Source organism: Pagrus pagrus, assembly GCF_965226575.1.
Source record: "Pagrus pagrus genome assembly, chromosome: 2".
Classification (NCBI taxonomy): domain Eukaryota; kingdom Metazoa; phylum Chordata; class Actinopteri; order Spariformes; family Sparidae; genus Pagrus; species Pagrus pagrus.
In genome coordinates, this window is record NC_140186.1 from 262,813 (window position 1) to 290,572 (window position 27,760).

Consider the following 27,760-nt stretch of genomic DNA (forward strand, 5'->3'; position numbering starts at 1 on the left):
GGAGGAGGAGGAGAGGAGAGCACATCTTCTACTACTACTACAGTAGAAGATGTGCAGTGACTCTACAGTAGATGTGCTGTGACTCTACAGTAGAAGATGTGCAGTCACTCTATAGTAGAAGATGTGCAGTCACTCTATAGTAGAAGATGTGCAGTGACTCTACAGTAGAAGATGTGCAGTGACTCTACAGTAGATGTGCTGTGACTCTACAGTAGAAGATGTGCAGTGACTCTACAGTAGATGTGCAGTGACTCTACAGTAGATGTGCTGTGACTCTACAGTAGAAGATGTGCAGTGACTCTACAGTAGAAGATGTGCAGTCACTCTATAGTAGAAGATGTGCAGTGACTCTACAGTAGAAGATGTGCAGTGACTCTATAGTAGAAGATGTGCAGTGACTCTACAGTAGAAGATGTGCAGTGACTCTACAGTAGATGTGCTGTGACTCTACAGTAGAAGATGTGCAGTCACTCTATAGTAGAAGATGTGCAGTCACTCTATAGTAGAAGATGTGCAGTGACTCTACAGTAGAAGATGTGCAGTGACTCTACAGTAGATGTGCTGTGACTCTACAGTAGAAGATGTGCAGTGACTCTACAGTAGATGTGCAGTGACTCTACAGTAGATGTGCTGTGACTCTACAGTAGAAGATGTGCAGTGACTCTACAGTAGAAGATGTGCAGTCACTCTATAGTAGAAGATGTGCAGTGACTCTACAGTAGAAGATGTGCAGTGACTCTACAGTAGATGTGCTGTGACTCTACAGTAGAAGATGTGCAGTGACTCTACAGTAGATGTGCAGTGACTCTACAGTAGATGTGCTGTGACTCTACAGTAGAAGATGTGCAGTGACTCTACAGTAGATGTGCAGTGACTCTACAGTAGATGTGCTGTGACTCTACAGTAGAAGATGTGCAGTGACTCTCCAGTAGATGTGCTGTGACTCTCCAGTAGATGTGCAGTGACTCTACAGTAGAAGATGTGCAGTGACTCTACAGTAGATGTGCAGAGACTCTACAGTAGAAGATGTGCAGTGACTCTACAGTAGATGTGCTGTGACTCTACAGTAGATGTGCAGAGACTCTACAGTAGAAGATGTGCAGTGACTCTCCAGTAGATGTGCAGAGACTCTACAGTAGATGTGCTGTGACTCTCCAGTAGAAGATGTGCAGTGACTCTCCAGTAGATGTGCTGTGACTCTCCAGTAGATGTGCAGTGACTCTACAGTAGAAGATGTGCAGTGACTCTACAGTAGATGTGCAGAGACTCTACAGTAGAAGATGTGCAGTGACTCTCCAGTAGATGTGCAGTGACTCTCCAGTAGAAGATGTGCAGTGACTCTACAGTAGATGTGCAGAGACTCTACAGTAGAAGATGTGCAGTGACTCTACAGTAGATGTGCAGAGACTCTACAGTAGAAGATGTGCAGTGACTCTCCAGTAGATGTGCAGTGACTCTCCAGTAGATGTGCAGAGACTCTACAGTAGAAGATGTGCAGAGACTCTACAGTAGATGTGCAGTGACTCTGCCCTCAGAGGGCCATCAGTGTGTCATCAGACTGAATGAGGTGCAGTGGGGTTGTCAGGTTTGAATCTCACACAGATGTGTTACATTGACTTGGCTGCTGCTCAGAGGCTCCTAGGCAGCTGTCGTCTGCCAGAGTGTGAGCTGCTCATGATTCAACACACGCACACACACTCCGCCCCCTCACCTCCACTGATCAATACCTGTGTGGACCGTTTCCCACGATCCTACCCTGCTCTCTCTGTGTGTGTGTGTGTGTGTGTGTGTGTGGTTCATTAGCATTGTTAGCATCAAACTGAACCACCCCCCATCAGAGGTTATTGATCGTTGTCCTGAAGCTCCTTCAGCTTATATCGACCAACAGGACGGACACTGCTGCTTCAGGGGTCGTGGGGGGGGGGGGTGATAATCATGAGCTGTGTTTTAATTAACACTCCGTGAGACTGCAGCAGTGTGTTCACTCTTTGAGGCGTGAATATAAGCGCTGTGTTGAAGTGCTGAAGTGGCAGGATGATGGAGGTCAGGACGGAGTGGGGGAGGTGGAGGGAGCAGGGGGGAGGGAGTGTGTGTATGTGTTGGGGGGTTGTCGATCAGTGGCAGCCTGTCTTCCATCAGGTCCTCAGATATCTGCAGACAAGTTCACCGTTACCTTCAGTCCCACCACACAGTGAAGAGAAGTCAATCAGAGACAACAGATTCAAGACACGAGGAGACACTTTGTTTATCATCCTGTTGTTTATCATTTATCAAACAACAAACAAACAAATAGATCGCCTCATTTATCACTTCCTGTTGGGCTTCACTTAAATTAAATACAACAAAATTATTAAAGCTCTAAAAATATCAAACTTTAAGAGAAATGTGAAACTTAATGAAACCAGAACATTGTTGGTCACTTCCTGCAGCTGTTTCTCAATAAAAATCCTCCACTTCTGAGTTCACTCTGTGAGAACAGTAAGGCTGGGTATCGTTTGAAATTTTTCAATACCAGTGCCGATACCGATACCTGGGATTCGATACTGATACCAAAAAGGTACTTTTTTCAATACTTTACTTGGATGAATGTTAAACATATTTCAATAACCTTTTTTTTATTTCTCCATTCAACAAAATAAGCCAAAGCTTCTCAAATGCTTCAGTGTTGTGTTTAATGTCATCTTAACTCAAACAGCTGTATTAAGAACTCTGTTTAAACACAATTCAGTTTAAATAAAATACAACATAAAATTAAAACTGCAAGCAGTGATGAATGGGCCCTTGCAGTCCACGCGCGTCGGGGCGTGCTGCTGTCGGGGCTTGTTCATGCAATAACTTGCATAGAGGAATCAAAAGTGAAGTCAGTCAAACTGGTATTTCGTCATTTAGCAATGGAAGCGCCACCTATTGGCCGATTTGCACCAAATTTTGCACAAACCATCATCACACGATGGAAAACGATTAACAAAAGTTTTGTGGCAATGGAAGTGTATTTCGTCAAGATATGCAAGACTGTCTGTTTGACCACAATGTGCAGGAAATTGTAGTTCTATATTTGGGGCGTCAAAATTCTTTTAATAACCTTTTGTCGGGAGGGTCCACAGATGCTGTGTGCAAAGTTTCGTGGAAATCGGTGACATTACCTGGGAGGAGTTTGAAAAAGTAGGTTTTTCGTGTTTCGTGATTTTGCGAATGGAAATTTAGTGCAGAAGTGGGCGTGGCCTACATCTCTCAATTCAGATGAATTCAGGGAATACGTAGATATAAGGCTTAAAACTGTGCGACATATCATGTGGGAGTAATTGGGCAAAAACGGTTTTGTGTTGATAATAGCACCTGCTGGTCATTTTCGGTGTGTGGGTTACAGGGGCCAGTGTATACGACCCCTATGAATTTCATTTACATAATTGTTATGGTGTGGGCACAGTGCCAAATATAAAATTAGACTGCCACCAGAGCGCCACCTAGTGTTGGATTGGTAACACCTTTCTGAGCTATCCTCAGGAAGGCATTGGCAATGAGTGTACCGAGTTTTGCGTTAATCTGACCAACCGATTAGTTGTTATTTAATAACTTAGTTGTCTTTAGTTGTTATTTAATAAGTTGAGTATTCTTTGGAATTCCAAAATTCTTTTAATAACTTCTTGTCAGGAGGGTCCACAGATGATGTGTGCAAAGGTTGGTGCAAATTGGTGAAATTGCCTGGGAGGAGTTCGAAAAAGTAGGTTTGTGATATTTTGCGAATTTGGGGAAAAACACGGTAGGTGGAAATGGGCGTGGCCTATATCAGGAAATCCAGCATAGTTCACTGAACGTGTGGATATAAGGTTTTTGAATGTGCGACAACGTATATGGGAGTTATTAGCCAAAACGCACTTTCCTTGAACCTAGTGGTTTTTATTTTATCTTGCCCTGCTGTGGCTTCTATTGTACTTTCTGTCGGCAAGAGATGTCAGCGGAGCGGATGTCATCCGGCCCGGATGGCTCCTATTGAATCAATTTTCCGATCCAATCCTCGCTCACTCTCCTGCTCCTGCTCACGTCTGGTCCCGACCCAGTTCCACATTTGAAACTACAAGCAGACAAGAGGTTTGTTTTGCCCTGAGCAGTTCAGCTGCCTCTGCTCGCCCCACTGACAAAGAGTCAAAGAGAGAAAGTCTGTCACTGAAAAGACAGAGCGGAGATGTGAAACAAAGAGCGCTCAAACCTGAATAAACATCGCGTCATCATTTGAACGGTGGCGAAAAGTCCGTGTGTTAGTCTCTTGGCCCTCAATAACTTAGAAGTAGCTAACTTAGCTGTTGATAAATAGTAACTTATTACCTAGCTGTAACGTCACTTGGCTGTGGAGCTTAGCTGTGGACATTGTAATGACTTACAAGAGTTACGTGAGTTTCAACGTGCGTTGTAATAACTCTACCTGTGAATCCACATCTTACTCCGCATTCAAAGCTGGGCTGTATTTGGTTTCTGCCGGCTTGTTGCTCTTGGTGCTTGTTGCGGAGGGGTGTGTCGCGGGGCTCCGAGGGGAGAGCGATATGAGCTCGGAGGGGAGGGGGGTGTGTGGGGGGGATGCTTTTTTCAAACCTTCCTCAGATCGGAGACCAGAGCTTTAAGAATAATTTTTTAAAAAGAGAAGCATGTCTACTTTCTCAGCTGAAATGGATGCACGCTCGGTGCTTGTGGTATCCCCAGCTGTGGAAAACAAGCTCAGAGGGTGTAGAGGATGCCTGTACACATAGATATTTAGGGGCAGTGTTTGCGAGCACTGGCATCAGGTCCCTCTTTTCCCACCACCAGGTCACTGGGTCCACTGAAGATAGTACAGCAGGGAGGCTTCTGTACAAATCCATTTCTCTCTTGATGTTCTCACTGGGGGTGATGGCACTTGTGCTGCTGTCCACCATGTTTTCTGTCAGGGCCCGGTCTTCATCCTCAAATAGCTCCCCCAAAGCAGAGAGTTTGTGCCTCTTTTGTGGGAGCTGAATATTCAAACAAAAGACTCATCATTCATCAAGTATTAGGGTTATTGTGCTAATAAAGTAATAATGTCAGTTTGCAGGTCTAGGTCTTACAGGTGCAGCTGCTGCACTCTCTTCACTAGAAGACCCATCTTCATCACCAGCGTCCTCTTCCTCCTCCTCCTCCTGTGTAACTTGTGCATGCCTCTTTCACATTGAAATAATGGTTGTACACAAACACAGTACATTAATACAAATATGCACTGCAGATATCTACTATACAATGATCATTATTCATGAAACACAGACACCACCACCATAAACAGTGACAGCTAATGTTAGCTAGCTATCCTAGCACGAGAGAATCCACATTAACATAAACAGTGAGAGCTAGGTAGCATGACCACAGCTACCATGCTAAGTTGTTAGTAGCTCTCTAGCTATACATCTAACAACGTAATGTGAGTTGAACAAAGAAACTAATTACCTGAGGACGACGATGCCTCCCGAAGCCCAGCAACCTTGTCAATCGCGGTAGATGAGCTTGGGGCTGGGGCGGTGGAGACCATGGATGCAGCGGCTGGTGCAACGTTACCTGGGCTTGGGCTAACTTCTGAAGTTGGCGACGTGTTTCTCCACGCATGGCAACTTTCCGCTCTTAGGTTTACACCATGCATAAGCAGGTGCCGCCCCCTCTCTAGTAAAGTGCAGCCACACTTTTGAACGTTTCTGCGACATTATTGTTTCACAAATCGATCCACACCAAATCCTCACCGTTCGAGCAGCACGCGCACTGAGAAGCACTCCGTGCACGTGCTGCTTGAGTCCGCTCCATCCCTGCCTATAAGGCTAGATAGATAGATAGATAGATAGATAGATAATTTAATGAGACAATCAGAGGCTTTATTACATTTTGGACTGGTTGAACGGAAGACACGGGTATTTCTCCTGGTTGATCGTATATAAAATGAGCTGTCAAGTACCGAAAATTGGCACCGAATGCTTGGTCAGTTGTTGATACTCGGTGCTACGGACGTGATTCGGTCGGTGCTCAAAAAGTACCGAGGGTCGATACCCAGCCCTAGAGAACAGTTAATAATTAATAATAATTATTATTGTTTATTATTGTTATTATTATGAACTGCCCCCCTACAGTTTCTCTGCTTTCACTGCTTGAGTGTAAAAACCTGATTAGATTTAAAAATCATTTTATTGATCAGTTTTGTCAAGAACCAAACTATGTTGAACCAACACACACACTCACACACACACACACACACACACACACACACACACACTGCTCTGAAGGTGTGTAAGCCCAGAGGACGCATTAATTGATCGATGCTGCTTTTGTGTGTGTGTGTGTGTGTGTGTGTGTGTGTGTGTGTTAGTGTGTGTTGCTCAAGTTCAACTTTAAATGAATTGTATTTGTATTGTCAAAGAGAACAATTATTATTAACTGTTAATAACTGGATCTGTCTGTCTCTCTGACCTGTCTGTCTCTCAGGCGAGGAGTGTCAGAACTGGAGACCTGGCAGCCATCAAGGTCATCAAACTCGAGCCTGGTAAGAATCAAATCCTGATCACATGATCACATGATCACTGCAGAGACTGGAGGACGTGAATTCAACACGTGTGATGAACATGTGACTTTCATCAGTCTCTTATTTTGAAAAGAACGTCACACAGCAGTTTTTGCGTTTCCTTCCTGGTGAGATGATAGGAGACATGAGGGAGCAGGCGAACGGGGGGATTAACAACCTCAACTTGAATTAATTTACCAAACATTTCCCTCATGAGCCGGCAGACAGCAGCCAGAATGACTGCTAGGCGTTAACAGCTGATCTTCACGTTTAACATGAGAGAATATGCATCTTCATCATCTTCATCCTCCTCCTCATTAATCAGACTGCAGCAGTCAGCAGGTGTTCCAGCTGTGTGTGTGTGTGTGTGTGTGTGTGTGTGTGTGTGTGTGTGTGTGTGAATACTAATCAGTTGTTGATCATTCTGCAGGTGATCAGTGTATCATGCTGTCTTTCTGTCTTTATGAGGACATGATGTTTATATGAAGCTTTGGTAACACAGCGCCTCCTGCAGGCTGCAGAGATCATTACAGACTGATCACAGATCATTACAGACTGATCACAGATCATTACAGAATGATCTGAGATCATAACAGACTGATCTGAGATTATTACAGACCGGTCACAGATCATTACAGAATGATCTGAGATCAGGGCAGCCTGATAATAGAGAATTACAATAGTCCAGCCTGGAAGTAACAAATGCATGGACTAGCTTTTCTGCGTCTTTTTGAGACAGGATGGGCCTGATTTTTGCAATGTTACGTAGATGAAAAAATGCAGACCTTGAAATTTGTTTTATGTGGGAGTTGAAGGACATATCTTGATCAAAGATAACTCCCAGATTCCTGACGGTGGTGCTGGAGGCCAAGTTAATGCCATCCAATCTCGCTATATCATTAGATAATGCATCTCTAAGGTGTTTAGGACCAAGTACTATAACTTTGGTTTTATCTGAGTTTAACAGCAGAAAATTGCAGGTCATCCAGGTCTTAATGTCCTTGAGACATGCATGGAGTTTAGTAAGCTGATTAGTTTCATTTGGCTTTATTGATAGGTATAACTGTGTATCATCTGCATAACAATGAAAGTTTATGGAGTGTTTCCGAATTATATTTCCTAGAGGGAGCATATATAAGGTGAATAGTATGGGTCCAAGCACGGAGCCTTGAGGAACACCATGACTAACCTTGGTATACAGGGATGACTCATCGTTAACATGTACAAACTGAAATCGATCCGATAAATAGGACTTAAACCAGTTTATTGCGGGTCCTTTAATGCCAATTAAGTGTTCCAGTCTCTGTAGTAGAATGTGATGATCAATGGTGTCAAATGCAGCACTAAGATCTAGTAAGACCAGGACAGAGACAAGTCCTTTGTCAGAAGCGATTAGGAGGTCATTTGTAACTTTCACCAGTGCCGTCTCTGTGCTATGATGTGCTCTAAAACCTGATTGAAAATCCTCATATAAACTATTTTTTTGAAGAAAGTCACATAGCTGGTTGGCGACTGCTTTCTCAAGGATCTTGGAGAGGAAAGGGAGGTTGGATATAGGTCTATAGTTGGCTAAAGCTTCTGGATCAAGATTAGGCTTTTTAAGAAGCGGTCTAATTACAGCTAGTTTAAAGGATTGTGGTACGTATCCTGTTAATAGAGACAGGTTGATCATTTCTAGTAGAGATGTGCTAATTAAAGGTAAAGTTTCTTTCAGCAACCTAGTTGGGATGGGGTTAGGGTTAGGGTTAGGGGTTAGTTGTTGGTCTAGATGAAGAAACCATCGAAGTTAGTTGGTGGAGGTCGATGGGAGAGAAGCAGTCTAAATATAAGTCAGAATTTATAACTGTTTCTGAGGTTCCTGTGTTTAAAGATACCACATCATATCACAGATCATAACAGACTGATCACAGATCATAACAGACTGATCACAGATCATTACAGACTGGTCACAGATCATTACAGACTGATCACAGATCAGTAACAGACTGATCACAGATCATTACAGACCGGTCACAGATCATTACAGACTGATCACAGATCATTACAGACTGATCACAGCTCATTACAGAATGATCACAGATCATTACAGACTGATCACAGATCATTACAGACTGATCACAGATCATTTTTGGCAGCAGAGTGAGACCAAGCCAGGTGTGGTGAATAGGCTTGATTGCAGGGCGGAGCTAAGCCTGCATAAGGTAAATCTAGCACATATGAGCTAGTCACTACAGCGTCAGGACAGTCGAATCAGAATCAGAATCAGAATTCCAAAAAATTCCTTTATTTGTCCCGAAATTTCTTTGTCACAGCAGCCAAAGGACAGTGTCACATTAAACAATAATAAAAAGTAAAAAATAAACAATACAATAAGTATAAATAAATAGAATTAACTCGTATATACATAGTATTTACAATATGAACTTAGTATTTACAATATGACATGGTATTTATAATACGAACAGTGTAAGTATGAACAGTTTGCTATTTTTATTAACAAACAATAAATAACAAATATGAGTATTAAAAATTGTCCAACTAGTGCAAACCAAAAAGTGTGTGGATATGTGTATAGTTTTGTATTGCACAGTGCACAGTGAGGTCTCTCTTTCACACACTTAGGGGTTAGAGCCCGACCGAAATATCGGCTGGCCAATATTATCGGCCGATATTAGGCATTTTCCAAACTATTGGATATCGGCATGTATAATGGCTGATAAATTAATATTTAAAAAATAAAATAAAAATGGATGAAACACCTTTAACCATGAGTGTTGGCGTTGCATAGTTTGTCCACCAGAGGACGCTCTACAACGTCCCTGTTGGCAACACTCGTGTTTAGAACGCCACAAACCTACAACCAGCTGATCCAGCCAGAGTCGGGCAGAGCAAACCAGTTATCCACAACTGAGATCATCGGTGAAGTGTGTTCATTGTAAGTTGGCAATTGTCACAAGAAATACATTGTTTGATTAACAATTAAAAGAACATCCTCATCAGTTCTCTTAACTCAAATAAGCATGACAAAATTTGTGACTACCATGTCCAGTTTTGCTGCTGTTAGCCGAGAGTGAAACAGACGTAGCTAGTAATTTTGATGTTCCTCTGTTCTGTTGTGACGATAAAACAAAAAAGTTTATTTTTAAACTGCATTATCATATTATTTCAGTGAGGACTCATAAATAACTACAAATAACTAATGTTACGGAAATCTGTTTATGTTTTGTTACGCGTTTCTGGATTTTTCTTTTTTTATATATACATCGGCCGCTATATCGGAATATCAGATTTTTAAATCACCAAATATTTGTATCGGTATCGATCTTAAAAATCGGTTGGGCTCTACTTGGGGTCTATCAGTCTGTCGCTGAAGGAGCTGACCAGTGAGGTGATAGTGACCTGCAGGGGGTGGGACTCCTGCTGTCTCCCAACACCTGCACTGGGCCAGGAGGGCATCCCAGGACACCATCTCAGCCTATGCCTCCCTGCAGACTCTCCACTTCCTGGCCCTCACAGAGACCTGGATCACCCCAGAAAACACTGCCACTCCAGCTGCTCTCTCAACTGCCTACTCATTCTCACACCCCCCGAGACAAACAGGTCGAGGAGGAGGAACTGGACTCCTCATCTCACCCACGTGAGACCTACAAGGTCCTTACCCTGGACCACCTACCCAGATCTGCATTTGAATTGCAGGCTGTCTCTGTCACCCTTCCTTTCAAGCTCAACATTGTGGTGATCAATCACCCTCCCGGTCCTCTCCAAGACTTCTATGATGAGATGGACGCCCTCCTAAGCTGCTCCCCAGATGATGGCACACCGCTCGTCGTCCTTGGTGACTTCAACATCCCCCCTAAGAAGCTGCGCTCATCTGAATCCATCAGCTTCTTCTCCACATTTGACCCCACACTCTCCCCCTCTCCACCCACCCACCGGGCCGGGAACCAACTTGACCTTGTCTTCACAAGGTCCTGTAGTACCTCAGCTCTCTGTTACCCCGCTCACTGTGTCTGACCACCACTGTGTCACTTTCTCTCTCCCCTTGAAGTCCACCACTTTCCTCGCACGGTCACCACCTGCCGCAGACCGAAATCCCTCTCTTCCTCCACTCTCTCCTCAAGCCTCCTCCACTCTGTTGTCCTCCATCTCCTCCTCTTTAAACGCTCTCTGTCCCTTCACTTCCCGACCTGCTCGATCATCTCCCCCCCTCCCTGGCTGTCTGAATCGCTACGAACCAACAAATCGGTGCTACGAGCAGCAGAGAGAAAATGGAAAAAATCACGTCATCCTGATGACCTTGCTCACTACCACCACTTCCTGTCTGACTTCTCATCAACTGTTTCAGCAGCCAAATCTACCTTCTACCTGTCAAAGATCAACTCCTCTGCCTCCAACCCCAGGAAACTATTCTCCATATTCTCTTCGCTCCTCACCCCTCCTACCCCTCCCCCTCCATCCTCCCTCACTGCTGATGACTTTGCAACTTACTTTACGAAGAAAGTAAAAGACATCAGCTCCTCATTTACTCCGATGCCCTCTCAGAAAGCACCTCCCCCAACCCTCACCTATGACAGCCTTACCTGCTTCAGCCCTCTCTCCTCTGAAGATGTTCACACACTAGTGACGTCTAACCGTGCCACCACCTGTTCCCTCGACCCGATTCCCTCCTCTCTTCTCCAAAACATCTCACACGACATCTTGCCTTTCCTCACCACCCTGATCAACTCCTCCCTCACTTCAGGCCGTATTCCAGCTCCTTTCAAGACAGCTACAGTAAAGCCACTCCTAAAGAAACCCACCCTAGACTCGGCTGACATCCGAAACTACAGACCTGTATCTCTTCTCTCGTTCCACTCTAAAACCCTGGAACGTGCAGTCTACAACCAACTGTCCTCCTTACTTTCGCAGAACGACCTCCTTGACCTCCATCAGTCAGGCTTCAGGACTGCTCACTCCACTGAGACGGCCCCCCTCACAGTGACTGAGTCGCTCCGCGCCGCCAGGGCCTCGTCCCACTCTTCAGTCCTCATCCTCCTCGACTTATCTGCTGTGTTTGACACAGTCAACCACCAACTCCTCCTCTCCACTCTGGCTGAACTTGGCATCGCTGACTCTGCTCTAACTTGGTTCACATCATACCTGACAGAACGCACCTTTCAGGTCATGTGGAATGGTTCCTTGTCCAAACCCTGCTCCCTGGAAACTGGTGTCCCTCAAGGCTCAGTACTAGGGCCATTTCTGTTTTCACTATACACTAGATCACTAGGCTCTGCAATCACATCACATGGATTCTCTTACCACTTTCATGCTGACGACACCCAGCTGTTCCTCTCCTTTCCCCATCCACCTCCAATACCCACGTTGACACACGCATCTCCTGCCCAGGGACTACGGGTGGAAAATAGCAACTTGCTAAAACCCGGTGCAATGCATCTCTCCTTGTTATATGCAGGGTTAATGTTTTATTGTGCACTGTCCCTGTTCAAATAAAAGAAATAACATAACATCTCGGAATGTTGGGCAGACATCTCAGCTTGGACAACTGCACATCATCTCAAGCTCAACCTCAGTAAAACTGAACTCCTCTTAAACCCGGGGAAAGACTGCCCTCACATGGACCTGTCAGTCACTGTCGACGACATCACAGTATCGACTTCATTGACTGCGAGGAACCTGGATGTAATCCTTGACGACGGACTATCCTGCACCCCCAACATCACTGCAGCGCGCCTCATTTTCAGTCTACCCAAATTCTCCCATGTAACCCCCCTCCTCCGTGACCTCCACTGGCTTCCTGTTGCGGCCCACATCCGATTCAAGACCATGGTGCTGGCCTTCAAGGCCGTCAAGGAAACTGCACCCATCTACCTTCAAACACTGATCAGACCTCATGCCCCCAGCGCGAGCACTTCGCTCTACTACATCAGCTGGCCGGCTGGTACCGCCATCGCTGAGAGCAAACAAAGGCCGCTCAGCGAAGTCACGACTCTTCTCTGTTCTGGCGTCTCAGTGGTGGAACGAACTCCCGACCAACGTCAGGACAGCAGAGTCACTCCCCATCTTCCGCAAAAGACTCAAGACTCACTTGTTCAGAATTAACCTTGATCTCGCATAGCATGACTCCCTCCCACCCACTCCAAAAAAAAAAAAAAAACATATTTGCACTTGTAAGTTCTGACCTTCAGCACTTACAGTACAGACCAAAAGTTTGGACACACCTTCTCATTCAAAGAGTTTTCTTTATTTTCATGACTATGAAAATTGTAGATTCACACTGAAGGCATCAAAACTATGAATTAACACATGTGGAATTATATACTTAACAAAAAAGTGTGAAACAACTGAAAATATGTCTTATATTCTAGGTTCTTCAAAGTAGCCACCTTTTGCTTTGATTACTGCTTCGCACACTCTTGGCATTCTCTTGATGAGCTTCAAGAGGTAGTCACCTGAAATGGTCTTCCAACAGTCTTGAAGGAGTTCCCAGAGATGATTAGCACTTGTTGGCCCTTTTGCCTTCACTCTGCGGTCCAGCTCACCCCAAACCATCTCGATTGGGTTCAGGTCCGGTGACTGTGGAGGCCAGGTCATCTGGCGCAGCACCCCATCACTCTCCTTCTTGGTCAAATAGCCCTTACACAGCCTGGAGGTGTGTTTGGGGTCATTGTCCTGTTGAAAAATAAATGATGGTCCAACTAAACGCAAACCGGATGGAATAGCATGCCGCTGCAAGATGCTGTGGTAGCCATGCTGGTTCAGTATGCCTTCAATTTTGAATAAATCCCCAACAGTGTCACCAGCGAAGCACCCCCACACCATCACACCTCCTCCTCCATGCTTCACGGTGGGAACCAGGCATGTAGAGTCCATCCGTTCACCTTTTCTGCGTCGCACAAAGACACGGTGGTTGGAACCAAAGATCTCAAATTTGGACTCATCAGACCAAAGCACAGATTTCCACTGGTCTAATGTCCATTCCTTGTGTTCTTTAGCCCAAACAAGTCTCTTCTGCTTGTTGCCTGTCCTTAGCAGTGGTTTCCTAGCAGCTATTCTACCATGAAGGCCTGATTCACACAGTCTCCTCTTAACAGTTGTTCTAGAGATGTGTCTGCTGCTAGAACTCTGTGTGGCATTGACCTGGTCTCTAATCTGAGCTGCTGTTAACCTGCGATTTCTGAGGCTGGTGACTCGGATGAACTTATCCTCCGCAGCAGAGGTGACTCTTGGTCTTCCTTTCCTGGGGCGGTCCTCATGTGAGCCAGTTTCTTTGTAGCGCTTGATGGTTTTTGCGACTGCACTTGGGGACACTTTCAAAGTTTTCCCAATTTTTCGGACTGACTGACCTTCATTTCTTAAAGTAATGATGGCCACTCGTTTTTCTTTACTTAGCTGCTTTTTTCTTGCCATAATACAAATTCTAACAGTCTATTCAGTAGGACTATCAGCTGTGTATCCACCTGACTTCTGCACAACACAACTGATGGTCCCAACCCCATTTATAAGGCAAGAAATCCCACTTATTAAACCTGACAGGGCACACCTGTGAAGTGAAAACCATTTCAGGTGACTACCTCTTGAAGCTATTCAAGAGAATGCAGAGTGTGTGCAAAGCAGTAATCAGAGCAAAAGGTGGCTACTTTGAAGAAACTAGAATATAAGGCGTATTTTCAGTTGTTTTACACTTTTTTGTTAAGTACATATTTTCACGTGTTAATTCATAGTTTTGATGCCTTCAGTGTGAATCTACAATGTCAATAGTCATGAAAAGAAAGGAAACTCATTGAATGAGAAGGTGTGTCCAAACTTTTGGTCTGTACTGTACATCATAGCACTTTTGTACTCATGGTATCCTTGATAAATAGCAGCTACTTTGTTCAGATGAGGGCTTGAAAATTGTTTCTATTTTTTCTTTTCTACTTTATCAACGGTGATGTGTTGTGGTTTCTTTCTTTGTGACAAATGTACTTATTGTAAGTCGCTTTGGACAAAAGCGTCTGCTAAATGCCCTAAATGTAAATGTAAATGTAAATCTGACTGTGTTTCGTCAGCAGAGTGAGACGTCTGGTCTGTTTAATGAAACATCTTTATTATTCTGATCAGCTGGAGGATGAGCATTGAGCTCTATTGAGGCCTGAACCTGCAGAGACTCTTTGTTCGCTCCGAGCGTCGTTTTATTCTCAGCTCTGACACCGTGAACACACACTGCCACGGACAAAATAACAGAAACAGCTCCAGTGTGTCTGCATACTGAGCAGATGATGATGATGATGATGATGAAGATGGTGATGAAGATGGTGATGATGATGATGATGGTGATGATGATGATGATGATGATGATGATGATGATGATGAAGATAGTGATTGTGATGGTGGTGGTGATGATGATGGTGGTGATGATGATGAAGGTGGAGATGGTGATGAGAGTTTACCTGCTGAACAGGTGCTGAATGTTTACAATCACTCCATCACCTGACAGCAGCTCGTCACTTAATGTGAGGTCGCTGGTGCGATTCCGATTCAGGGGCTGCATCCTTCGAAGGGCGCATTTGAAGGCCAATTACGTCACAACGCTACTCGAAGGCTGTCCCAAGTCGAAGGCTCCTTCAAATGCAGCCTTCTTTTCCCTCTTTTTGTGAACAACCGTTTTATTGAAATTACGGTTTCACATGACAAGGTCAAACAGTGCAAACATTTTTAACATATCCCTCCCTCCCTCCCTCCCCCTGGCGGCGTCCCCCCTCCCTCCCACCTCCCCTCTCGGTCTAGTGTCTTACAGTCCTACTGAGTGCCTTTATTCTGAACTGAGCAGGCCCGTTATCGCCGAAGCGGCTCTCTTCCATGAGTCCAGTGTTGAACTTCTGGCTTTGTTCGCCCATGCTGTAGATGGTTCTAACATGACCACATCCTGAAAGTATTCCAACCATTTCCTAGCGTACAGTTTGTGAGGGGGTAGCCAGCGTTGTACTATCAGTTTTTTGGCAGCCGTCAAGCCAGCCAACCAAACTTTGCGTTGTTTCTCATTCAACCCCAAATGTGAATCGTCATTGAGCAAAAGGAGAGTCAGCTCCAGAGGTACAGGCTTATCAATCATATTTGATAAAGTCACAGTTACCTTCCTCCAAAAGCCATAAACCTCTGGGCAGTTCCATACCATATGCTTAAATGTTCCCGGTGTGTTCAGGGAGTGTACGAAAGTGTGACTAGGTCACTGCAGTATCTTTCAGTGCCCCCTGGAAGCTACCAGTGGTACTGTCCCTTAATTGGTTATGTTTCCTTTTTTTACTTAGGCATACAGTAGTTCAGTCAGTTCACATAGAGGGGCCTAATCCCACATGTTCACCATAGGAGTCAGTTTGACTCTCCACCTGACAGAGTAACAGCCTGTATGCTTTCATGAAGAATGTAAGTTGAATTTTTCTGTCATTGATGGATAATTTGTATATATTTATGTTACTTTGGCAATGTTTCAGTAATATGCCTGTAGTATTCCTGTATTTGTCCTGTAACGTTCTGATAATAATTTCTGTGAGATATTTCAGCTTAGATTGTGATTTCATTTCCTTTAATTTCTTTCCTTTATTGCATACAACATGTTACAAATTGCTGATATTCCGTTCCTTGTATTCTGTTTTCAGCAACCATACCTACCTGTACATACTCTGTGCTTATCGGGAACCTGAATAAACGTTAAACGTATACCTGCCTACCGTGTCCTTATCGACACCCCACAGTAGATAGTCAAACTCCTAAATCCTGATCCGGCCACCTACCTCATCCTTCAAACAGTCCTTCACAGGGAGCACAAGTCACAGTTCGGGCTGGTTGACAGCTTCATATGAAATCTCAAAAGCGGTGTCAGATAGGCCTTCTGACACAACTTATAGTGAATCAACTGGTGGTTGGGGTTCTTGGACACGTGGAACGTGTTCTCCCAGACATTTTCCCAGTTTATGTCCTCCTCCGCAGCGGCCAAGCTTTTCCCTCTTTTTGGAGGATGCACTGCTGCTATCCTTTGCGGCCTCCCATACCCAAAGATTCTTAGCGCGCCGCTGCTCAGTCCCGAAAAGGAAGAGGGAAAGCAAGAAAAATGGAGACATCAAGTGGAGCAGACTTCACATTTAAATGTAAGTATTAGGTTTATACTCAGTGTTTACTCATTTGAACATCCAACGCCAGATATGTTAAACTTCAGGGGACTTGGAAAACCTCCAAATTTTAACTTCCAGTTAAAGTACGTGATGCTGGTAATGCACTAGCATACGGCATAAATTAGCATTATGCCGTTGGAAGTAAAGCCTTAAAAGCCTTCACTTTCAAAATGTTAGACGTTCAGAAAACCATAAAATCCGTTAAATCAAACATTTTCAGTTAACTCTCTTTCGTGGTCCTGGGCTGCAGAAATCGTGACATAAGGGTAAGGGTGGGAACATCTGGTGACGCAACCAGGAAATACTCCAAAGGCTAGACCGTCCCACTTAACAACGGTTGACGCGGCCTTCTAAGGTCTCTCCGCTGGAGGCCGCAAAGGCCGGGTCCTTCAAAGGATGCAGCCCCTGAATTTGGACACAGCTAATGTGTCAGTCTGAGTAAAACTCAGACTATTTCTTTTTTCTGTGTGTGTGTGTGTGTGTGTGTGTGTGTGTCAGGTGAGGACTTTGCTGTGGTGCAGCAGGAGATTCTGATGATGAAGGACTGTAAACACTCCAACATCGTGGCGTACTACGGCAGCTACCTCCGGTAACTGTTACTATGACAACAACAGTCAGCTGGGTGTGGTCCCCACAAACCAGCTAATCACAATGTGCCTACAAGCAGCCCATCTCACTGCGTGTGTGTGTGTGTGTGTGTGTGTGTGTGTGTGTGTGTGTGTGTGTGTGCAGCAGGGAGAAGTTGTGGATCTGTATGGAGTTCTGTGGAGGAGGATCACTGCAGGACGTCTACCACAGTGAGACACACACAAACACACACACATACACATACACACACACCCACACCCACACACACACACACACACACACACACAAATAGAACAGTTGTAATACAGTTAATGTAGTTTAATTGTTAATGTGTGTCAGCTGGTCAGATTCTGTCTTCTCCGGGTTGATAAATAATAAAATTTAATCTATGTTTTCTTTGGGAGTGCTGAGGATGAGCTGAGGATGAGCTGAGGGAAGCAGCTGAGGATGAGCTGAGGTGAGCTGAAGATGAGCTGAGGATGAGCTGAAGATGGGCTGAGGGAAGCAGCTGAAAAGCAGCTGAGGAGGAGCTGAAGATGAGCTGAGGAGGAGCTGAAGATGAGCTGAGGAGGAGCTGAAAATGGGCTGAGGAGGAGCTGAAGATGAGCTGAGGAGGAGCTGAAGATGAGCTGAGGAGGAGCTGAAGATGAGCTGAGGAGGAGCTGAAAATGGGCTGAGGAGGAGCTGAAGATGAGCTGAGGAGGAGCTGAAGATGGGCTGAAGATGAGCTGAGGATGAGCTGAAGATGAGCTGAGGATGAGCTGAGGGTGAGCTGAAGATGGGCTGAGGAGGAGCTGAAGATGAGCTGAGGAGGAGCTGAAAATGGGCTGAGGAGGAGCTGAAGATGAGCTGAAGATGAGCTGAGGGTGAGCTGAAGATGGGCTGAGGAGGAGCTGAAGATGAGCTGAGGAGGAGCTGAAAATGGGCTGAGGAGGAGCTGAAGATGAGCTGAAGATGAGCTGAGGATGAGCTGAGGATGAGCTGAGGGAAGCAGCTGAGGATGAGCTGAGGTGAGCTGAAGATGAGCTGAGGATGAGCTGAAGATGGGCTGAGGGAAGCAGCTGAAAAGCAGCTGAGGAGGAGCTGAAGATGAGCTGAGGAGGAGCTGAAGATGAGCTGAGGAGGAGCTGAAAATGGGCTGAGGAGGAGCTGAAGATGAGCTGAGGAGGAGCTGAAGATGAGCTGAGGAGGAGCTGAAGATGAGCTGAGGAGGAGCTGAAAATGGGCTGAGGAGGAGCTGAAGATGAGCTGAGGAGGAGCTGAAGATGGGCTGAAGATGAGCTGAGGATGAGCTGAAGATGAGCTGAGGATGAGCTGAGGGTGAGCTGAAGATGGGCTGAGGAGGAGCTGAAGATGAGCTGAGGAGGAGCTGAAAATGGGCTGAGGAGGAGCTGAAGATGGGCTGAGCATGAGCTGAGGGAAGCAGCTGCTCTGTCGTCTGCTGTAGCAGCACTTAACTAAACTTTACCTTGTTCTTCCATCTTCATCTTTTGTCCACAGTGGGCGCCACCATCAACAAACCTGTCATGTTGTAGAAGCTTTAACTGAGCTGTGAAACCGTCTTTATCCATTCAGACTGCATGAAGAAGACAGATGTGAACATCTGCTCAGTTCAAGCATTATTACACACAATCATTGATCGTGCTGACGGTAACGAGTCAGAGATACTCTTCACCCTGTAAACTGACTGCAGCTTCCTGTCACGTGACTCAACCACGTGACCACAGAAACGTGTCGCATGAAGACGGATGTTCGAGCTCAGAGCAGCGGATCAATATTATTCTTATTCATGACGTGTAATAAATACTTTATTTAATGAAGGTATCCTGAATGATGAACTTTGTTGAGCTGTTATTGATCATTTGATTTGATCCTTCTCATTAACATATCTGTTTATTTATGTTTATCTGTTCATGTTCATTTGATAGGACGATACAACAAACACAGACGGCGTTTGTAACAGATAACAGCACCGTCTCGAGAGCAGTTTTTATGACAATAAGATGGAAACAATTTATAAAAGTCTTTAAAGTGAGTTCAGCACGATGAGACACAGTGAAGCATCACAGTCACGTCACACTGAGGAGGAGCAGTCCATCACGTGTCCTTCACGTGTCCTTCACTTGTCCATCATGTGTCCGTCACGTGTCTGTCACGTGTCCGTCACATGTGCTGGCCTCTCGTCCTGTCCCTGTCCAACATGTTGGACTGACACCCACACTGTCTCAGACTTTATCATCAGTTTTTCTTCAGCTGAGATTCCTGCTGCTTTGACAAACATTTGAACTGTTCAGTAATGAGAGCATTCAGGCTGAGGCGGCCATCTTTAAACCTTTAACTCTCCATCCTCAGCTGTCCCTGTCACCATGATGACGCCCACACTGCCTTCATGTCCCTGCTCGTTAAGGCCCAGCGTAGTTAAGTTACAGCAGTGCTGAGAGCCGGGGGTGTCATCAGCAAGCATTAATGAGCGGTGGAACAGCGACCGCTCAGTCGCTCGCCTTCATTAAACTTCATGTTGACGGCGAGGGCGACCGGGGGCGGCGCCCCCCCCCCCCGATATAATGCTCTGCGAGGGCGAGGACACCAGACTCCCTGCAGGCAGATAACGACTGAATCAACAGTTGGACTCTGAACACCTCAGACTTCTGTTGTTTGTTCTCACACACACACACACACACACACACACACACACACACACAGTCAGGCTGAGGTGGAGCGCCTGACCCTGCTCACCTGCTGGACCAAATGTGTCCCAGCATGCACTGGGTGAGAGGCAGGGTCCGACACAGCTGCATGTGGTGTCTGACCAATCACAACTCATTCTGTCTTTCAGTAACTGGACCACTGACTGAGTCCCAGATCGCTTATGTTCTGCGGGAAACACTGCAGGTAATGTCCAATCAGATCATTAGACTCTCCAGGTAACGTCCAATCAGATTATAATGTCCGGTGTGTTCTACAGGGACTCTTCTACCTGCATGGCAGAGGAAAAATGCACAGAGACATTAAGGTGAGCAATTGTGTTTATTATTTATGATTATTAATGATTATTTAATAATGATTATTTATTATTGATTATTTATTAATGGTGATTTATTGATGATTATTTCCAGTATGTCAGCTGTAAGTGTTGCTGTGACAGTGTGAACCAGCTGGAAGCCTCATAATCATCATTATAATTGACTTGTCTTGTTATCAGGGAGAATGGCATCTCTTTGTTTCCTGCAGTGTGTAACTGACTGTAGGTTGATATCTGCTCGCTCTGAGAAGAAGCCCGCTCAGTATTCTCAGGACTTAGGTCGTTGGTCGGAGTCCTGGATCAGAGTCGTTGATCAGGGTCGTTGATCAGGGTCCTGGGTCAGTGTCATTGATCAGGGTCCTGGATCAGAGTCGTTGATCAGGGTCTTGGATCATAGTCGTTGATCAGGGTCTTGGATCAGAGTCGTTGATCAGGGTCTTGGATCATAGTCGTTGATCAGGGTCTTGGATCAGAGTCGTTGATCAGGGTCGTTGATCAGGGTCGTTGATCAGAGTCATTGATCAGGGTCTTGAATCAGGGTCTTGAATCAGGGTTGTGGTGCGAGTCCCTGTGTGGAGTGAATCATATTCTTGGTAGACGACTTTCCAAGTTGGAAAAAATACCAAATCTTGTGTTAGTTTAGATGTGGGTTGGGCTTGAGTGGGCGGGGCTTCAGCAGCGAGGTAACAGTGTGTCTTGTGTCTGCAGGGAGCAAACATCCTGCTGACTGACAATGGATATGTCAAACTAGGTGAGTCACTCTCCTGCCAGGTCTGTGAAGTCATCAGCACCTACAGGTAGAGGGGTGTGGCTTATTAATGATGAGCTGTGATGCTGTGATGTAGTGATGAGTCATCATTAGTGTCATCAGACTACAGACTATCAATAATTCATTTAATCTCTAATGTCAAAAAGTGAAACAAACCTTTATTTGTCTGTCACACACACACACACACACACACACACACACACACACAAACCCTCTCTTTAGTCTGAATGTGACACGTTTAAGTTGCGCTTGTGTCAGTTCATGTTTGTTGTGTCTGTTAAGTACATAAAGAAAGTCAAATTAAACAGTGACAGAAGCTCCATTCACACGGGAGTCACTGAACAGGAAATTAAACAAGATGTTAATTTGACATCTTGCTGTGTGTGTGTGTGTGTGTGTGTGTGTGTGTGTGTGTGTGTGTGTTGTCAGCGGACTTCGGTGTGTCGGCTCAGATCACCATGACCCTCGCAAAGAGGAAATCCTTCATCGGAACCCCGTACTGGTACGACCTTCTTTCTCCTGTCAGCTGTCTCCGTGGCAACACGGAGGTCAGCTGTCTGCAGCTTCATCAGCTGCCATTTTGTTTTCACAGTATGAGGATGATGGTCATGATATTTTAATTATCACAACTTTCTGCTGCATTTATTCAGTCAGCGATTGGTTGTTTTGTGATGACTGGCGGCAGGTCTGGCTTTGTGATTGGACGAGATCTGACTTGAGGTGTGTGTTGTTGCAGGATGGCGCCAGAGGTGGCAGCAGTGGAGAGGAAGGGTGGATACAACCAGCTGTGTGACATCTGGGCTGTTGGCATCACTGCCATCGAGCTGGCAGAGCTGCAGCCGCCCATGTTTGACCTCCACCCAATGAGGTGTGTGTGTGTGTGTGTGTGTGTGTGTGCACACACCGTCACTGCTGAGACTCCTGATGTGAAGAGTGAGCATCTGACTGTAGAGAAACAAACAGGAAACAAGCCACAGCTACATGTGTACAGAATGATAATAATTTGTATGTCTATATGTTATGCTGCTGCAGAACACAGCAGAAAGCTGCTGGGTAACAGCTGACTGGAGAACAGTGAGGCTTATGATTGAAGTTGTATCATGAGCATCAACTCCTTGTTAACTGATTATTAATTTCTCTTTCTCAGAGCTCTGCTACTCATGACCAAAAGTAACTTTCAGCCGCCCAAACTGAAAGACAAGGTGAAATGGTGAGTATCTATCCATCCATCCATCCGTCCATCCATTCATGCATCCAAACAGTGATGTAATATTTATGCATCCAATCAAGCAGTTGCTGAATTATTAACTTCAGTGAACCAGGTGCTGTTAATGCTAATAAGGAGAATATTCTCTTTGAATGTCCGCTGGAGCTAAAGATAGCTGAGCAGCGACGTGAGCAGCAGACTGATGGTGGTTTTAGACCAACTGGAACTTTACATACCAGTCAACTCAGCCCTGCACAGAAACAGTAAAGCACTGCATGACTATATATACTGCATGACTATATATACTACATGACTCCTGGAATAGTGAATCAACACTAGAACAGTAAAACAACACTAGAACATTAAATCAACATTAGAACAGTGAATCAACATTACAACAGTAAATCAACACTAGAACAGTAAATCAACAGTAGAACAGTAAAACAACACTAGAACAGTGAATCAACATTACAACAGTAAATCAACACTAGAACAGTAAATCAACATTAGAACAGTAAATCAACACTAGAACAGTAAATCAACATTAGAACAGTGAATCAACATTACAACAGTAAATCAACATTAGAACAGTGAATCAACATTACAACAGTAAATCAACATTAGAACAGTGAATCAACATTACAACAGTAAATCAACTAGAACAGTAAATCAACATTAGAACAGTGAATCAACATTACAACAGTAAATCAACACTAGAACAGTAAATCAACATTACAACAGTAAATCAACACTAGAACAGTAAAACAACACTAGAACAGTGAATCAACATTACAACAGTAAATCAACACTAGAACAGTAAATCAACATTAGAACAGTGAATCAACATTACAACAGTAAATCAACACTAGAACAGTAAATCAACACTAGAACAGTGAATCAACGAACTTCCGGTTTGACGAGCTAGGCTATGGCAGCATAGGAAAGTTGCTCCCGACATTTCAAAGTAAAAATTACCCACAACAACTCGAATACATTTAAAGAACGTGAGAACAGTTGAATTTATGAGTGTGGGCTTCGAGAATGCCTAAATATCAGCCGAAAAAGTTCATGCAGTCGGAGTTAACGTTAATTGAGAGAGACGAAGTTAGCCAGGAGCTCCAAGCTAGCAACGAAATGGAGCACACGGACCCGGACCACGACCAGGAGTAAACGGAAGAAGCAGGTCTGGGCCTTATACTGAAAGAACTAAGGGAGTTTAGGAAGGACATCAGTCAGCAGCTGAAAGAGATCCGTGAAGAAATAAACAAAACTAATACTAGAATGGAGGAGGCGGAAAAGAGGATCGACACGGCCGAAACTCGAATACAAGTGACGGAAGACGCGGTCATGGAGCTGCTGAAACTGCAGATACACCTGGATGCAAAGCTGACCGATCTCGAGGGTCGCTCCAGAAGAGAGAACGTCAGAATCCACGGAGTTAAAGAGGGCGCGGAGGAGGACTCTCCATCGATGGTGAAAAAATCAGTACTGAAGGAGAAGAAAATCAGATTTCAAACTCCGTTCCCGGCCTGGTTGAGAGTGTTCTACCCGGAGGGGACAGTGCTGTATGGATCAGCGGAGGAGGCGACCGGGGACATGGCGAAGAGGGGGTTCTCCGTGTCGGTTATTAAACACCTGGAATCTCTGCTGGAGCAGATTCAGAAGTTCACATGGCGAACGAGCAGGAGATCGGGGAACCGGGAGAGAGCAGGCAAAGACAGGAGTTACGTGGAAAAACTTCCAGCATGATTATAAAACATCTGTGACCCACGGGTCGTTGAAATTCCCGGAGGAGAAGGGGTGAGTTTTTATTCTAAAGAGGAGAGTCCGGGTGAACCAGCTATCAGTAAGAACAGACTGCGAACAAGTACTGTACATTACAGGAACATTTTACAGGCTATAACTAAGAACATACTGTGACGTCGGGAGTTTTGTTTTCCTTTGTCAGACAGCCGGACGGACACTAGAATAAACTGCAAATGGCTGAGGGCCCTCCCACACCAGCTGGTGAGGGAGGATTCCCCTCAAGGCCCTCTTGTCATCAGGGCCTAATAAGGGTCGAGATGAAGACCTCACTATTGGAAGTTTTTTTTTCATGTCTTACTGTGTTTGTGTTGTTCCTCGTTGGGAGGCATGTTTTGCTGCCATTCCATGCAGCTTTTGGGGTGCTGCCTGTGATACAATCAGTTATTCAGGTAATGGTGATTATTTGTGTGGGTGCGAGAGGGTTTTCCTTTTTTATTTCTTCTCAATACTGGACACTAAATGCAAGCAACTAAAATAGCAACTTATAATGTGAATGGTCTAGTCAACCCTATTAAAAGAAGTAAGATTTTGACAAAACTAAAAAGAGACAAAGTTGAGGTGGCGTTTTTGCAAGAAACCCATCTTTCAGACACGGACGGGTGGCAATATTAATTTCCAGTAAAATTTGTTTTGAGCCCCTATTGCTCCCCCTAATTCTGATTGGAGTTTCTTTAGTCAAATATTTGAATTAATTATAACAGAATCTGAAGGTGTATTAATTTGTGGGGGGGATCTCAATATTAGATTATGCCCTAAACTTGATTCATCAAAAATACAGGTAGCTCAGCCCAGTCACCTTAACAAAAGGATCAATTCGGCAATAAAGGATATTGGTTTAGTAGATGTGTGGAGAGAATAAAATCCCTTAAAGAGAGACTATACATATTTTTCTAATCCACACTTGTTGTATTCAAGGATTGACTACTTCTTAACCTTTGGTAAAGATTTACACAGGGTTGGTGATTGCAGCATAGGGATTATGGACCTCTCGGACCATAGCCCTCTGTATTTAAAACTAAATCTCGAACAATACCAGAGAAACACCTTATGGAGATTAAACATACATATATTGAATCATATGAAGGACCAAATTAAGAAGGATATTACCGACTTTTTGGAAAAGAATGACAATGGTGAGGTTACACCTCCGATATTGTGGGACGCATGTAAAGCAGTGCTCAGGGGTAAGATAATTGGATACAGTTCCCACTTAAAAAGAGATAGGCTAAAAGAGCTAGACCAGCTCCAAACAGAATTGGAACAGTTAGAACAAAAACATAAGGACACAAATGACAAGAAAATAAAAGAAGCACTTAAGAAGAAAAAGAATGAAATAGACGAGATTTATACAAGAGATATACAAAAAAAGTTAATATTTACAAAACAGAAGTATTATGAAGGAGGTGGGAAAGCCAGTAAATTGTTATCTTATAAGCTGAAAAAGCAACAGGCAGAGAATTCGATCCATAAAATTAAAAACCCGATGACTAATTTAATACAATATAAATTGGAAGAGATACAGAATAGCTTTGAAACATATTTTCAAAGATTATACTCTCATTCCCATGTTGATAGAGGGAAAATGGAAGAATTTTTTGAGAAAATTAATCTTCCTAAATTGACGTGTGAGCAGAGTAACCAACTTGCAGAAGAAATTACAGAGAAAGAAATAAGAGCAGCCATAGCCCATCTTAAATCAGGGAAATCCCCTGGCCCTGACGGGTTTCCTTCAGAGTGGTATAGGGTGATGGGGGACTCGGTGATCCCTATGTTGCAGTCCACCTTTAATTGGGTCCTTAAAAGGAATATAATACCCCCCTCGTGGAGGGAAGCAGTAATTTCACTTATTCCAAAAGAGGGGAAGGATAGATCTGAATGCGGTAACTATAGACCGGTTAGCGTGTTAAATCAGGACAACAAGATCTTTACACATATACTGGCCAAACGAATAGAAGGACTGCTACCACAATTCATTAGCCTTGACCAGACGGGTTTTATTCGTCACAGACAAACCCAAGATAATATCAGACGGACTCTACATGTAATAAGTCATATAATAGAACAGGATTTAGAAGAAGTATTAGTAGGACTAGACGCAGAAAAGGCGTTTGATTGTGTAAATTGGTCTTTTTTGTTTAGAGTCCTAGATGAGTTTGGTTTTCACAACTCCTTTATTAAGACAATAGAAGCTCTTTATGATAACCCGAGGGCCAGACTTAAAATTAATGGTGTAGTTTCGAACCCCTTTTCACTGGAACGTGGGACAAGGCAGGGTTGTCCAATTAGCCCCCTTTTATTTGCGATTTTTATCGAACCCCTGAGTCAATGGATTATACAAAATAAGAACATTAAAGGAATACATATGAAAGGAGAACAAAAGATTTCCTTGTTTGCGGATGACATACTGATACAGTTACCCAGTCCAGAACAATCTCTAGTACATTTGTTTTCACTTTTAGATCATTATGGATCTTTTTCTGGATATAAGTTAAATGTTTCAAAAACACAAATTCTCAGTTTCAATCACAGTCCCTCAGAAAATGTGAAAAAAATATATAATTTGAGATGGGAAGCTGAATCCATGAGGTATCTGGGGGTGAATATACCAGCAGATTTGTCAAAACTGTTCTCACTGAATGTTCTCCCCCTGAACAACAAAATCAGGGAGGACATTAGGAGATGGGATTTAATACCATTTCTTAATTTTGGTTCCCGTATTGAATCTGTTAAAATGGTAATCCTGCCGAGGTTATTGTATCTCTTTCAGTCCCTTCCACTAGACATACCTGATCAACAGTTCCAGGAGTGGGATAAACTCATCTCCAGGTACATTTGGCAAGGGCGTCGACCAAGAATCAAATATCAGAATTTACAGTTAGCAAAAAATAAGGGGGGGGTTGCGCTCCCATGTTTAAAAGATTATTACATTGCAGCTCAGTTGAGACCGTTAGTGTGTTGGTGCAATCCAGAATATAGTGCTAGATGGAAGGAGTTAGAGGGGGACATAACAGCAGAGTTCCCAATTCAAGCGGCAATAGGAGATAAGGGTTTGATGAATAAGTTAACTGATCTGGGAAACCCCTGGATTGGTTTACCACTTAAGCTGTGGAATAGGGTAATAACTAAAAAGAACTTGAAATAGGCGATAAAAATACTGAGATGGTGTGCATTTGATCCAGATTTCATGCCTAAACATTTGGATGCAAGATTCAAGGCCTGGAAAGCTCATGGACTTACAGCATATTGTAGTTTTTTGTAAAAGGGGTCAGTGAATAGTTTTCAAAACCTAAAGAGACAATTTGGTCTAAATAATGATGACTTCTTTAGATTCTTACAGGTTCGTCACCATGTTGAACAATTAAGGAAAGAGATTAAACAAGAGCAATGGGATAGTATTCTACTAAAAGTATTTATGGATGCATATGTTTCAGGCCCAGGCCACAAAACCATCTCAAGACTCTATAGGGGTTTACAACAAACGAAGGGTAGCTCATTGCATGTAAAACAGAAATGGGAGAGGGAAGGAAATCTAGTTTTAAATGAAGAAGATTGGGAATATTTATGTGAGATACAATGGAAAACTTCAAATTCAACACTATGGAGAGAGTTTTGTTGGAAAACCCTTATTAGATTTTTTATCACTCCAGCTCAAAAAAGACACTATTCCAATTAATCT

The 27,760-nt window shown here is 44.0% G+C and overlaps 1 protein-coding gene across 1 annotated transcript in view; it reads left to right on the plus strand.

Moving 5' to 3' along the window:
* Window positions 1-27,760, plus strand: part of LOC311264691 (mitogen-activated protein kinase kinase kinase kinase 3-like) — a 70,612-nt gene that overhangs the window by 7,551 nt on the left and 35,301 nt on the right. The window contains exons 2-10 of the mRNA XM_084365777.1: window positions 6,469-6,526; window positions 17,191-17,281; window positions 17,425-17,489; window positions 20,117-20,172; window positions 20,246-20,293; window positions 21,011-21,053; window positions 21,501-21,573; window positions 21,808-21,939; window positions 22,219-22,281. Of these exons, the coding sequence (XP_084221903.1) occupies window positions 6,469-6,526; window positions 17,191-17,281; window positions 17,425-17,489; window positions 20,117-20,172; window positions 20,246-20,293; window positions 21,011-21,053; window positions 21,501-21,573; window positions 21,808-21,939; window positions 22,219-22,281 (629 nt within the window). The remainder of the gene's footprint in view (window positions 1-6,468; window positions 6,527-17,190; window positions 17,282-17,424; window positions 17,490-20,116; window positions 20,173-20,245; window positions 20,294-21,010; window positions 21,054-21,500; window positions 21,574-21,807; window positions 21,940-22,218; window positions 22,282-27,760) is intronic.